The sequence below is a fragment of the Cherax quadricarinatus genome, chromosome 30 (assembly GCF_038502225.1).
Source record: "Cherax quadricarinatus isolate ZL_2023a chromosome 30, ASM3850222v1, whole genome shotgun sequence".
NCBI classification, from domain to species: Eukaryota; Metazoa; Arthropoda; class Malacostraca; order Decapoda; family Parastacidae; genus Cherax; species Cherax quadricarinatus.
The window spans coordinates 12,060,675-12,076,338 of record NC_091321.1 but is presented as its reverse complement, the minus strand read 5'-3'; the positions used below and the strand labels follow the sequence as shown (position 1 = coordinate 12,076,338).

General features: G+C 38.5%; 1 protein-coding gene across 7 annotated transcripts in view; it reads right to left on the bottom strand.

Annotated features, from left to right (window-relative positions):
• Nucleotides 1-15,462, bottom strand: part of LOC128692638 (uncharacterized) — a 35,543-nt gene extending 20,081 nt beyond the window's left edge. For 3 of the 7 annotated variants that reach the window (XM_053781867.2, XM_070089907.1, XM_053781868.2), the window contains exons 1-3: nucleotides 15,354-15,444; nucleotides 6,041-6,252; nucleotides 2,362-2,507 (exon numbers count right to left, since the gene is read on the bottom strand). In XM_053781867.2, the coding sequence (XP_053637842.1) occupies nucleotides 2,362-2,507; nucleotides 6,041-6,252; nucleotides 15,354-15,438 (443 nt within the window). In that variant the 5' untranslated portion in view covers nucleotides 15,439-15,444. Of the gene's footprint in view, nucleotides 1-2,361; nucleotides 2,508-6,040; nucleotides 6,253-14,452; nucleotides 14,530-15,300 lie in introns of those variants that run through there. The other 4 variants (XM_070089909.1, XM_070089908.1, XM_070089910.1 and 1 more) reach the window with 4 other exon arrangements.
• Nucleotides 15,463-15,664: the final 202 nt, after the last annotated feature.

Below are 15,664 nucleotides of genomic sequence, written 5' to 3'. Positions count from 1 at the left end.
AAGTTCCTGACAAATAGACCACAAAGAGTAACAGTAAAAAGTAAAAAGCTCTGTTCCACAAGGTACATTACTTGCTCCCATCCTTTTCCTCATCCTCATATTTGACATAGACAGAGATGTAAGCCACAGTTTACAGTCTGGTATCATCAGCATAGCTGATGACACCAGAATTTGCATTGAGGACACTGCAATTCTCCAAGCGAACATTAATCAAGTCTTTAATGGGCCTCAGAAAACAATATGAACTTCAACGAAGACAAATTTCAATTACTCCGCTATGGAAAACTCGAGGAAATAACTGGATCAAATTTTAAAACAAATACAGTACGTATAGTAAAAAGCTAACATGAAGGATCTAGGAGTGACAACGTCGGAGAATTTTATTTTCAAAGATCACAACAATGTCTCTATCACATCTGCTAGGATAATGATAGGATGGATAAAGAGAACCTTCAAAACTAGGGATGCCAAACCAATGATGATTCTCTTCAAATTGCTTGCTCTCTCTAGGCTAGAGTAATGTTGTACACTAACAGCCCCTTTCAAGGCAGGTGAAACTGCAGATCTGGAGAATATACAGAGAACTTTCACTGCATGTTTAAGTACAATAAGACACCTAAATTACTGGTGAGAAAGATTCATGATAATTTACACTTGGAAAATCTTAGAGGGACTAGTCCCAAATCTGCACACAGAAATCGCTCCCTACAAGAGCAAAAGATTCGGCAGGTAGTGTAACTTCCCCCCCCCCCAATGAAAAGCAGGGATGCCATGATTACAGTAAGAGACAAGTGTCAGGGGCCCAAAACTGTTCAACTGCCTACCAGCATATATAAGGGGATTACAAACAGACCCTTGGCTGTCCTCAAGGAGGAGCTGGACAGGCACCTAAAGTGAGTCTAACCAACCAGGCTGTGGTTCATACATCAATCAGCAGTAACAGCCTGGTTGATCAGGCTCTGATCCTGATCCACCACGAAGCCTGGTCATGGACTGGGCTGCAGGGCGTTGATCCCCGAAACACCCTCCAGGTAAACTCCAGGTATACATGGTACAGTCAAATGTCGCTCTGTTGTAGTGTACATGGATTAATTCATAGGAGAAATTTTTCACTCATTATTCGTCCATCCCAAGCAAAGAAACAGATTGAAGACACTCCCAGCAACTCAGTCTTTGTTTTAGTTAGCCATAAGCTATGAGGATCAGCTCCAAGTGCTACACTTATACTTCAGATTTCTCTACCAAGACATGCAGCATTCTGAATTTTGCTGTAAATAATGGTAGGTGGCTGCATGCTGCAACAAGTGTTATAGCTAAAACTGGATTTACTTTCTTAATGTAATAGAGTAAAAAAACTGTGTGGAAACAGGGTATGCAGCAGCAGTGCATGGCATTGGCTGCATGCCATCACTCACCTATTTTTCCCACCAAGCCACAGCATGATTAGAAAGATGCATGCAGTTGCATGAAAGCTTTAGTGATCACTTTTAATCCATGCAAGTCACAAAGATACACTGGGAAGGGCAGGGTAGGCATATATATATAACAGAGAGCCTGGAGTGAAGAGTGTCCAGTCTAAGCAGTTGCTAACTGTCCCAGAAGTTTCCTGGACAGAGGTACTGTTAAACTGTAGAAACCATTATTCTGAGTAAAGTTGTTCAAAATACTGATCAGGGCTAATTCACGACACTTTTCAATCTCAATTCCCTTGGCAATCAATTATCCTCTATTCCAACTTATCAAAAGATTGTGGGCTGTGGTTCATATGGCAGTTTATGTCCGACCAGCAGTAACAGCCTGGATGATTAGGCCTTGATCTAACGCAAGGCCTGGTCAAGGACTGGGCTGCAGGGGTGTTGACCCCTGGAACACCCTCCAGGTAGGTATACTCTGCGAGGACACATACAAGTACATATTTTCAGGCATACCTTGATAACATACAGCAGCATGTAACTATAAATGACACTTCTTCATGTACCCTACTGATGAATTTTGGTCTCCCCTAAGGTAACATTCTGGGGTCCTCTTCTTTGCCTCATCTATATTAATGACCTATCAAATGCTGCAATTTACAGTCCCCACCTTACCCTTTATAACCAGTTTTCCGACAATTATGTTGCCTATCTAAAAAAAATGTAGAGTGTTATCTAGTTTTTGTGAAAAGAGGACAAGATTAAGAACAGTGTCACAAGCAAATTTTCATACTTTTGTATAATTCAGAAGTCTGTGTGCTCTTTGCTGATAAAACAACCTTTATATTATGAGCTCAGACCCTTTGATTACCAATAAACATCAATAAAATCACCCCTAATAATTGAAAATATCCTAAATTAAACAGCAGGCTCTTTCATAGATACTTACCTCTGTGCTAACTTTGCTTGAAACTCCATAGCATTGTTAGCATTCATGGCTTCCTGAACTTGTTTGAGAACTAGACTTGAATTTTCTGGCCTGGCTTTGATCATGGGAACCTCTTCTACAGCTTCTCGTTTGTTTGTTCCTGATGACTTAACAAATGTTGATAAATTTAAAAAACTTTTGCTTTTTTCCTTTAAAATGTACTACAACAAAACTTTTGCTTATTATATACAGGTTGACAGCGAGAGATAGCATTACAATTTCCTATGATACTACAACACTATTTTTATATGTACATCCATAATACCACATTTTGAACAAAATAAATACTCTTTCTGTGATTGGCTCAATGAACCATTTACATAACAGAAATTACGTATCAACTTTTTACCTTTAAAACACCAGATTTAAACCTACTTACCACTTTTCACTCAGTTACATTTCCTTCTCTCATCCATCTAAATTAATTCCTTTTTTTATTCACCTATATAATCTGGGTTCTGTGGCTAAAGCAACCATTAGTGGTATCAGAAATGAGACAGCTGACATAGGTTTTTAAATGGAGGGTTGTGAACTTATCCAGAGTCCAAGCAGCATTCATACTCATGTACTTATTATCATTATACAGTATTTCTACCCTTAAAGAATTATAACTAAAACAGTCAATACAGTTTTGCATTATTATCTCTTTCATATTAACACTGCTGTTTTAATATACAGTGTTTTATTACTGAAAATAATCCTTACATTCAACAATTTTATCTTTGGACAACTTATTTATATTAAACTTGGCATTCAACTAACTTAAGCTGTACATGTACATTGTGGTGACCCACTCTGGTACACCCCGTAAAAAAAATTAAAGATCACATAATAAGATAAGATGGCAGGTTGTCCACACCCATAGAAAAAATAATCAATCACTACTCAGCAGCATCCAAGGATAGGTCTAGTTTCTTCACATTACCCATCTATGTTTGTACTGTATATAAAATCTTAATAAATTTGTCATTATCTCACCATTTACCTGGATCTTATTAGAATTTAAATTTTTTAAAGCTGTGTATTGTGTGTGTGTACTCACCTGTCTGCGATTGCAGGAGTTGAGTCAGAACTCCTGGTGTGTTGTGTGCATATGTGTGTGTTTCAAGTGAAAAAATAAACAAATTAACTACAGTGGACCCTTGGTTATCAGCCATAATCTGTTCCAAAAGGTCGGCCGAAAACCAAAATGGCCGAAAATCAAAATAATATTTCCCATAAGAATTAATGGAAATACAGTTAATCCATTCCAGACAAAAATATTCACACACACAAAAAAAAAAAAATTTTAACAATTATATAAATATTACATACCTTTATTGAAGACTAATGCTGGCTTCTGGAAGATAGGGAGGAGGAAAGAGGAAGGGCTTAGCGTTTGGAAGGGAAATCCCCCTCTAAGTCCTTATCCGGGGTTACTTCCCTTTTTGGTCTTCTAATGCCACTAGGACCAGCTTGAGAGTCATTGGACCCTTGTCTCACAAAATAACTGTCCAGAGTGCTCTGTTTCTGGCATCTCTTTAAGATTTCCCTGAAGTGGGATAGGGTTTTGTCACTAAACATGTTGCAGATATGGCGTGTTTCAGCTTTGTCAGGGTGGTACTTCTTGACAAAACTTTGCACATCATTCCACTTTGCACAATTGTCCTTAATCAATGAAGAAGGTACCTCCTTCACTCCCTCTTCCTCCTCCTCTGAAGCAAGTTCCTCAGCTGCAGTCTGTTGCTGATTGAGTTGAAGCTCTTGCAGCTCTTCAGTGGTTAGCTCTTCCCTGTGGTCTTCCACCAAATCTTCCACATCCTCGCCACTCACCTCCAACCCCAGGGACTTCCCCAGTGCCACAATAGAGTCCACAGGGTCGGCAGGGTCTGGGTCAGCCTCAAACCCTTTAAAATCCCTCTCTTGGACACAATCTTGAGGTTCGAATCCTTCAACCTTTACATAGTCCTGGAATTCGTGAACATACTTTTCAGCTGCACATTTGTCAGAACTTGCAGCCTCACCGTGCCTTACAACACTGTGTATGCCACTACGCTTCTTAAATCTATCAACCATCCTTTGCTGGCCCTAAATTCACAAACTGCAGCACTTGTTCCAGGCATTTTCTTTGCAACATCCTCATGCAACTGCCTTGCCTTCTCACAAATAATCAACTCCATAACACTGTCTCCCACTAATTCTTTTTCCTTAATCCACAATAATAATAACTTTTCCATCTCTTCCATTATTGGTGGCCTTTGTTTAGTTAGAAAAATTACTCCTTTTGCAACATTAGCATCCTTGATTTGTTCTTTCTTTGCCAGGATGGATGTAATTGTTGATTTATTCTTGCTGTACATCCTGGCAAGTTCCAGCACCCTCATACCACTCTCATATTTTTCAATCACTTCAAGCTTAAATTCCATGGTGTTTCTCACTTTCTTTACCACAGGAACATTCTTTGGAGCCATGGTTATTTATTTCACAGTTGCACTGCAAAAATAACACAAACTACAATGAGAAATAAGCGAAATGTTTGGATGTATGAGCAGAAGCTTCCTCAGCCACCGAGAGACACAGCCAAACTGACGCGCAAGCGGCCCCAGCCGGTGGACGGATACGTCCCAAATGGCTGATCACCAAATTAACAGCCAATAACCGGGCGCCAAAAAACCGGCTGATCACCGTGTTGGCCAATAACCGGGGGTCCACTGTATTTTAAAAAAAAAAAAAGTCACGAAGAAAGCTCCCACCCCTAAGCAGGATACAGGTGGTTGCTAAACATAACCATTATTTACTAGTATATCCTTGTTCAGTGGACAAACTAATGTTAAGCAAAAAGTTGCTAACTGGGAGATTTCTGTATAAATTTGGTATCCACATGTTTACTCTTCATGAACCAACAGAGCTCATTCCTCATAAAAGTTGAATGAATACAATTCAGGTATTCCTTACAACATGCAGTTGCTTTGTAAGCTAATTCACTTTTATGAAATGGCCACATTCCTACCAGTAATTCTCTTAATGACAAAAATTCACTCTTTATGCAAAAATTCACTCAGTGCAATTTGCACAGCATAAATGTAGGTGGATGCTTTGAGCTTTCTGGTGCCTAATGAGTCATGACAGGTCACAAACTGCTATTAATGCTTCTTTGTTTTTAACCAGATGCATGTCTTTTTTTTTTTGGGCACATGATCATTTTATATATACTAGTATATGTATTGGGTTCTCTCTATGCAATTTTGTTGCATGCACCACAGACCTAGAACACATCTATAGGGTAAGGTATTCCTGCACAGTATATGTATAAAAAGTTATTCATTTCCTCTGAAAAATATTAACAATGAGATGAAATGCAAAACTGACAATGCATTAAAACTTGCTTTTACATTTTAATTTTTTACTTTATTTTGGTAAAATATAAAAAAATTACAACCAATGATTTACTATAATTTGATAGGCATATTGGCTCATAATAAAGTATAATGACCCATGAGGAAAAAAAAGTAAAAAAAAAAAAAAAAAAAAAAATCTTTTTAAGTCTATTTACAACATTCAAAAAAATTTATATGCTTCATTTTTTCTGAAATCAATCACTGTATATATTAAATATATAGAATGGTCATGAAAGATGAATTATGATACACAGTTGTCTTACCTTAGTGGAGCCTCCAAAAAGAAAGCCTTTCTTCATTCCACAAAAATTTGATGAAGATTTTGGCACTGACTTTTGTAAATCTTTAGTAGTATTCACTTTCTTCTCTGTAACCTCATGTTTTGAAACTTTTTCAGTGTCTTTGAAGGCTTCCTTCATCTGCCTTGTTTTTTCTACTCTCTCTAAAACCTCTGGTATATCCTCCAGTGGGGGTACTAATTATAAATTAAAATTAGGCTACAGGTACATGAGTATCTAAACCATGTAGAAAGCATTGCCATTACTGTTGTCTCCCAACAGGGTAGGGTGAGCCCCCTCCCCTCAAAAAAAAAAAAAAAAAAATCACATTCACCATCATTCATTTAATAAAGTTGGTAGAATTACTGACAATATGTAAAGTAAAAGGACACAAGTGCAACTAATGTGACATTTTATTGTGGCAACGTTTCACTCTCCAGGAGCTTTATCAAGCTTGATAAAGCTCCTGGAGAGCAAAACGTTGCCACAATAAAATGTCACATTAGTTGAACTTGTGTCCTTTTACTTTACATCATTCATTTAATAGCTATTTTTCCAAATGCACATAAACATCACAATTCAAATGGATCTCCAAACTGCAACATCCCTACCCCTGCTTCAGAGTAAAGGCACTGTATGTCCCACCTCAAGGAATCAAGTATGATTAGCCAGTTTCTCTTAATCCCTTCATGAACGTTACCTTGTTTACACATCAACAGCACATCAATTCATCAAGACAGAATTCTACCTTTTGTCTCCACTCACCCCACTCTAACACACTTGCTAAAGCCTGCTGGATGCTCAATGCCTGGTACTCAAAACTTTCTTTACCCCCTTCCCTCCACCCTTTCCTAGGACAACCCCTACCCCTCCTTCCTTTCACCCAAAATTTATGCTACACCATCTTCTAATTTCTACACTCAGAATTTTCTGCATAATACACCACATACTGCTCTCAAATAAAACATCTCCACTACCTATAGTCCACTTCCTGCTGCAATGTTTAAAGACCATGCCTCACCCATATAAGAATACTGGTATAACTATACTCTTGCTATATTTTCCTTTTTTCCTCCACAACTTTTTTTCTCCAGATATATCTGTTCTATGAGTCATCTCATCTTGCATACACTCATCTGCCACCATATAATCTTTTGCAGATATAGCATTTACTGTTAATACTTTAATTTCATAATTTAATTTAATTTCCTAATTTCATAAATATGCAAGATTACAGGTATGTCTTGCTACTTCTACTTACACTTAGGTCACACTAAACATACATGTACACATTTATTTATACACACTCATCTGAGTTTTTTTTATTTTATCTTAATAGTTCTTGGTCTTATTACTTTTCCTTGTATATCCATGGGGAAGTGGAACAAGAATCTTTCCTCCGTAAGCCATGCATGCTGTAAAAGTCAACAAAAATGCCGGGAACAATGAGCTAGTAGCCCCTTTTCCTGTAAAGATTACTAAAAAGAGTAAGAAGAAAATTGTCAAAGTGGGAAGTCTGAAAGTGTGTGGATGTTGTGCAAATTAAAAGAAAGAGATGATTGTGGATGTTATGAATGAGAAGAAGCTGGATGTCCTGGCTTTAAGTGAAACAAAGCTGAAGGGAGTGGGAGAGTTTCAGTGGAGAGGAATAAATGGGATTAGATCAGGGGTTTCAAATAGAGTTAGAAAAAAAAAAAAAAAGTAGTAAATGCTAGGGTGTTCGGGAGAGAGGTGGGATTAAATTATGGGGAATCATATACAAAATGGGAATTGACACAGTTGCTTTTTGCTGATGATACTGTGCTTATGGGAGATTCTAAAGAAAAATTGCAAAGGTTAGTGGATGAGTTTGGGAGTGTGTGTAAAGGTAGAAAGTTGAAAGCGAACATAGAAAAGAGTAAGGTGATGAGGGTATCAAATGATTTAGATAAAGAAAAATTGGATATCAAATTGGGGAGGAGGAGTATGGAAGAAGTGAATGTTTTCAGATACTTGGGAGTTGACGTGTCGGTGGATGGATTTATGAAGGATGAGGTTAATCATACAATTGATGAGGGAAAAAAGGTGAGTGGTGCGTTGAGGTATATGTGGAGTCAAAAAACGTTATCTATGGAGGCAAAGAAGGGAATGTATGAAAGTATAGTAGTACCAACACTCTTATATGGGTGTGAAGCTTGGGTTGTGAATGCAGCAGCGAGGAGGCGGTTGGAGGCAGTGGAGATGTCCTGTCTAAGGGCAATGTGTGGTGTAAATATTATGCAGAAAATTCGGAGTGTGGAAATTAGGAGAAGGTGTGGAGTTAATAAAAGTATTAGTCAGAGGGCTGAAGAGGGGTTGTTGAGGTGGTTTGGTCATTTAGAGAGAATGGATCAAAGTAGAATGACATGGAGAGCATTTAAATCTGTAGGAGAAGGAAGGCTGGGTAGGGGTCATCCTCGAAAAGGTTGGAAGGAAGGGATAAGGGAGGTTTTGTGGGCGAGGGGCTTGGATTTCCAGCAGGCGTGCATGAGCGTGTTAGATAGGAGTGAATGGAGACGAATGGTATTTGGGACCTGACGATCTGTTGGAGTGTGAGCAGGGTAATATTTAGTGAAGGGATTCAGGGAAACTGGTTATTTTTATATAGCCGGACTTGAGTCCTGGAAATGGGAAGTACAATGCCTGCACTCTAAAGGAGGGGTTTCGGGATACTAGCAGTTTGGAGGGATATGTTGTGTATCTTTATATGTATATGCTTCTAAACTGTTGTGTTCTGAGCACCTCTGCAAAAACAGTGATTATGTGTGAGTGAGGTGAAAGTGTTGAATGATCATGAAAGTAAACAGTGATTATGTATGAGTGAGGTGAAAGTGTTGAATGATCACGAAAGTATTTTCTTTTTGGGGATTTTCTTTCTTTTTGGGTCACCCTGCCTCGGTGGGAGACTGCCGACTTGTTGAAAAAAAAAAAAAAACTTTAATTTCCTTCATACTTCCTCCAATCTGACTGTTATTGTTACTAAATTATATTCATGGAAAGTACTAAACCTGTGTGGTCAGAAACCAATGAATTTTGTCCATTGCTTCTGCAGGAATATACCCAGCGGATTTTGTTCCATATTTCTTAAGTCTGTTACCTCGACACTCATTATACTGAGAGTTTACTGTGGTTATATTCTTAAAAATTTGAGTGATTATTAAAAACATGTTATTTGCACTGATAATTTAATAGGTAAATAAAGGTTAGAGCCCCATAATCAAAGATACAAGAACTAAAATAAATATATTATAGCATGGCAAGTAAAATATTGACAGGTCTCAAACATCTATATAGTTATAAAAGATTGGAATAAGATGATTAATCATATCAAACTCAGTAAAACTAACGTAAATCAGCTCAAAGCTAAAACTAAGGAATACAAAGAAGACAACTTTTTTTGGATAAATAACCTGAAAGGTTAGTAACCATTAAAACCCAATAATTTAACTATGTCTGGTTAATTTACATTAGGTTCTTTTGTCCTCTTTCCCAGGATGTGACCCACAGCAGTCGTCTGAAACTCAGGTGGTTACTGTTAGGTTAACAGGTGCAAGAGTTTTAAGTAAACATACCCAGTTTCCACTGTGTTAGGATCAAATCCAGGTCCTTCAGATGTAAGCTAAAGGCTCAGTGGGTAAAAATACATGGATGTTTTTACAGACATCCATTTTAAATTTCTACAGTGACTATTATGCACAAGACTATCATAGGTACACAAAAGTGATAGCCTATAAAGATTTAACTTAATAAGCAATGAAGCCAAAAATCCTTTTTTTTTTTTTTTCATTGGGGTTACCTATATATCTCTATAGCAACATTTATATTAATGAAACCTTTGTAAACAAAATTTAGGCAACCAGTGTAAAATACCATGCCTATATAAAAAATAAGTTGCACAATTATCCACAATTCTTTCTACAGTAATGCTATAAATTATTACATATACGTACAGTATTGTGTAATCTCATAAACATGTAAGATGACAGGTATATACGGTATATCTTGCTAATACAATAATACTGCTTACATTTAGTTCACAATACACATGCAGTTGTTCATGTACAGTGGAACCTCAGTACTCAAACAGCTCCATATTTATTTATTTATTTATTTATTTATTTATTTATTTATTTATAATTTGAGCACACATACAGAGGTACAAAAAAATACAGACAAGAGCAGCATGCCAAAGCCACTTATACTATGCATAGCATTACGGGCTGGCTTAAAATTAACTTAAGATTAACTAAGCAATGATGAAATCAGTGAAAAACATTAATGTAAACAGATTACTATAAAGCATCTCACATCTGTGCCTTGTGTTATGGTCATGTGTTCTGTTGAGGTTGGCAAGGAGATGTTTGAGGGGAGGGTTAATATCAGAGTTGAGTGTTCTATGTATGTAATAGGTGCAGTAATAAGTATGGATGTTTTGTATTCAAACGCTTTGTTCGGTAAACAAATCGCTTGGTAGTCAACCATTTGTTCGGCACAACCTGCCAGAACTTCGCTGTAAACTATTTTGTGTTTCTTCGCATTTTTGGTGTGTTTTTATATTACCTGTATAAATAAGTCACCATGGGCCTAAGAGGGTTAGTGATAACATCTAACCAAAAAGAAAATTGAACAGATCGGCACTCAAACAGCTTTCCGGAACCAATTTAGTTTGAGTGCCGAGGTTCCACTGTACATTTGTACACACACACACACACACACACACACACACACACACACACACACACACACACACACACACACACACACACACACACACACACACAGTGAAGAGGTGGGGCCAGGAGCTTGGACTCGACCCCTGCAACCTCAACTAGGTGAGTACACACACACCACACACACACACCACACACACACACACACACCACACACACACACACACACACACACACACACACACACACACACACACACACACACACCACACTCACACACAACACACACACACACTTTCCTAAGTTTCTTCTAATTTCTTAATAGTTCTTGTTCTTACAGTTTCCTTTCATTTCACTGGGGAAGTGGAGAAGAATCTTTTCTCTGCAAGTCATGCATATTGTAAAAGGCAACTGAAATGCCAGAGCGAGGGGATATTAACAGCTTCTGCTGTATAAATTACTGAATCAAAGAACATGTTAATAATTAACTTATAACAAAAAAATGAGATGTATAGAGGCAAGGAAATTAGTGAGCTACTCAAGTCCTAATATGACTTGGTTTTTAGCGAGCTGCTAACCAGACTGAGAATCAAAGGCCTAAATGAATTTTTTATGAGAGAATTTGGTAGACTCAAACCTACATGATATTATCCTGATGCCAAATGACTTCAAAAAAGCGATAAATGACATGCCCATGCACACTGCCCCAGGCCCAGACTCATGGAACTCCACGTTCATGAAGAACTGCATGAAGGGAGCATGGACACGGGTCATCCCACAGCTGCTAAAAACAACACACATAGCCCCACTCCACAAAGGAGGCAGTAAAGCAACAGCAAAGAACTACAGACTGATAGCGCTAATGTCCCATATCATAAAAATCTTTGAAAGGGTTCTAAGAAGCAAGATCACCACCCACCCATCTAAATGTCCATCAATTACATAACCTAGAGCAACATGGGTTCAGAGCAGGTCGCTCCTGTCTGTCCCAACTACTGGACAAGGTCCTGGATGTTCTAGAAGATAAACAAAATGCAGATGTGGTACACAGGAGGCCCTCCACTTTCGCGAGTTCCACTTTCGCGAGCTTCAAACATTCACGAATGCCCAGCCACCCAGATTTCATGTGTTTTATGATTGTTCGTGGTTTAATAGGTTAAGGAAGCAGTATTGTTAAGCTAAGTATATGCTATTATTGGATTTCCCTACAATATACATATTTACGCATGAAAACATTCGCGAACGCTACAGTACAGTATTATTATATTTCCCTACATCATATTTGCGCACCAAACATTCGCAAATTTTCAACATTCATGAGGTTCTTGAGCCCCCAGCCCTTGCAAATGTGGAGGGCCTCCTTTACACAGACTTTGACAGCCTTTGACAAGTGTGACCATGGTGTAGTAGCGCACAAAATGTGTGATAAAGGAACAACAGGAAAAGTTGGTACGTAGATGGATCTATAATTTCCTAACAAATAGAACACAAAGAGTAGTAGTAAACAGAGTAAAGTCTGCGGTAGCTACGGTGAAAAGTTCTGTTCCACAAGGCACAGTACCTGCTCCCATCCTGTTCCTCATCCTCATATCTGATATAGATAGGGATGTAAACCACAGCACCATGTCTTCCTTTACAGATGACACCTGAATTTGCATGACAGTGTCCTCCACTGAAGACACTGCAAGACTCCAGGCAGACATCAACCAAATCTTTAAATGGGCCTCCCAGCATACATAAGGGAGATTACGAATAGACCCCTGGCTGTCTCCAATAAGGCACTGGACAGGCATCTCAAGTCAGTACCTGACCAGCCTGGTTGTGGTTCGTATGTCAGGCTGCATGTGGCCAACACTAACAGCCTGGTTGATCAGGCCCTGATCCACCATGAGGCCTGGTCACAGACTGGGCCATGGGGGAATTGACCCCCAAAACCCTCTCCAGGTATACTCCAGATATACTTCATAGATTAGTGGTAGACCATTCAGCTCACAGTTGAAAGGACTTGGGTTCAATTCCAGCTGAGCAATTATAATTTCCACAGAGAAGTGCTAGACCATTAGAGGTTGTACAGATCAGCAGGACAAGACATGGGAAAGTCTTTGTACTTACAGCCTATGCTGTGTGACCCATACATTTTGGCACTTGCTTTTTATTATTCATAAATAATAATAATATTATTTTTATTACATTCATGGAAGGTGTTAAATCAATAATAATAATACGTATTATACTTGCTACCTAGCAATAAGCTTTTATTTAGGCTTCATACACATTAAAATTTGTTAGAATGATCCTATAAAGAACATTATGTAGAATTTAACCCAGGAAAACAAACTCCTAAGGTTATATGTACTTCAACTTTATATATCTTTGGTAAGGCAGCTTTATTTAGATTGCACTTGTCAATTCTGGTCTCTGTATTACAGAAGGACATCATTGCTCTGGAAAATATTGAGAAGGGTAACAAAGTTGAGTCCATGTATCAGAAACCTTTCTTACAAAGATAGGCTACAGCAGAAATACAGAAATAATAATAATATCTTAATTTCTATATATACAAGGTATACAGGCCTAGCTGACATCAGTGACATACTACTATGGAGAAAGTCGCTTGTTATGCAGAGCATTTCAGGCAATTTAGGCCAATTTTGTCCCAGGATGCAACCCACACCAGTCAACGAACACCCATGTACCCACTTTATTGATGGGTGAACACAGGCAACCGGTGTAAGTAAACCCGCCCTGGAAATGAACCCGGACCCTCACTGTGTGAAGCAAGAGCTTTTGCCACCAGGCCACGGGGCACCGTAAAACAAAGAATTTGGGGAAAATATGATTGAAGTGTACAAATGGAAAATAGGAATAAAGGGATATAAATATTGTACTGAAAGTATCTAACTCGGACAGGACTTATAGCAATGAGTTCAAGTCAAACAAATTTAAGATTTAGAATACATATAGATAAGTGCAGGTTTGGTAATAGACTTGTAGAAGCAGAATAAAACCCCTAAGTAGAATTACTGAGGAAAGAACCTTGATCAGTTTTAAATATAGACTGGATGGGTATATGAGTGGGTGTGACTGAGAGTTGAACCTGCCTAGCATGGGCTAATAGGCCTATTGCAATATTCCTTCATTTTTACATTCTTATAACCCAATAAAGTCAAAGGATGTCACTTTGACTCTTTTAGGTTATCCTAGGTAATCTACACTATGTATGATAATTGTACTTATGTGTACCTGTGCCTAAATAAACTTACTTATACCTAGGAGTTAATAGAGTGCTGTACGTCCTGTTCTGGGGAGGACAAAAGGATCCCAGAGGAAGCCACAATGGTTAACTAACCCAGAGGAAGCCCCAATGGTTAACTAACCCAAAGGAAGCCACAATGGTTAACTAACCCAGAGGAAGTAACAATGGTTAACTAACCCAGAGGAAGCCCCAATGGTTAACTAACCCAGAGGAAGCCACAATGGTTAACTAACTCAAAGGAAGCCACAATGGTTAACTAACCCAGAGGAAGCCCCAATGGTTAACTAACCCAGAGGAAGCCCCAATGGTTAACTAACCCAGAGGAAGTCACAATGGTTAACTAACCCAGAGGAAGTCACAATGGTTAACTAACCCAGAGGAAGCCACAATGGTTAACCCAGAGAAAGCCACAATGGTTAACTAACCCAGAGGAAGCCACAATGGTTAACTAACCCAGATGAAGCCACAATGGTTAACTAAACCAGAGGAAGTCACAATGGTTAACCCAGAGGAAGCAACAATGGTTAACTAACCCAGAGGAAGCCACAATGGTTAACTAACCCAGATGAAACCACAATGGTTAACTAAACCAGAGGAAGTCACAATGGTTAACCCAGAGGAAGCAACAATGGTTAACTAACCCAGAGGAAGCCACAATGGTTAACTAAACCAGAGGAAGCCACAATGGTTAACTAACCCAGAGGAAGCCACAATGGTTAACTAACCCAGAGGAAGCCACAATGGTTAACTAAACCAGAGGAAGCCACAATGGTTAACTAAACCAGAGGAAGTCACAATGGTTAACCCAGAGGAAGCAACAATGGTTAACTAACCCAGAGGAAGCCACAATGGTTAACTAAACCAGAGGAAGCCACAATGGTTAACTAACCCAGAGGAAGCCACAATGGTTAACTAACCCAGAGGAAGCCACAATGGTTAACTAACCCAGATGAAGCCACAATGGTTAACTAAACCAGAGGAAGTCACAATGGTTAACCCAGAGGAAGCAACAATGGTTAACTAACCCAGAGGAAGCCACAATGGTTAACTAAACCAGAGGAAGCCACAATGGTTAACTAACCCAGAGGAAACCACAATGATTAACTAACCCAGAGGAAGCAACAATGATTAACTAAACCAGAGGAAGCCACAATGGTTAACTAACCCAGAGGAAGCCACAATGGTTAACTAACCCAGATGAAGCCACAATGGTTAACTAAACCAGAGGAAGTCACAATGGTTAACCCAGAGGAAGCAACAATGGTTAACTGACCCAGAGGAAGCCACAATGGTTAACTAACCTAGAATACTCTAATAAGTTTTATAGTACTGTACAGTGATGAATGAGCAGCACATGTATCTATAAATATAATAAAATGAATCAGCTCTTGGAAAAAAAAATAATCATGCAGATAACACTTGTCAACACCGTCCGCCATGATGACGCCGTCCTGTTGCCATGGAAACTTATAATTAACCTGCCTTATCCATTTATTCTATACATATTAAACATTCTTATATGGTATTTCATTTTTGTTATTTAATTATGGAATGTGTATTAATATAGGTTGATTCGCATGCCAACTGTTTATAATAATCAACATTTTTTCCCTAAATTAGCAGTTTAATTTTCATTTTTAGTAGAAAGATAAATTTTTCAGTACT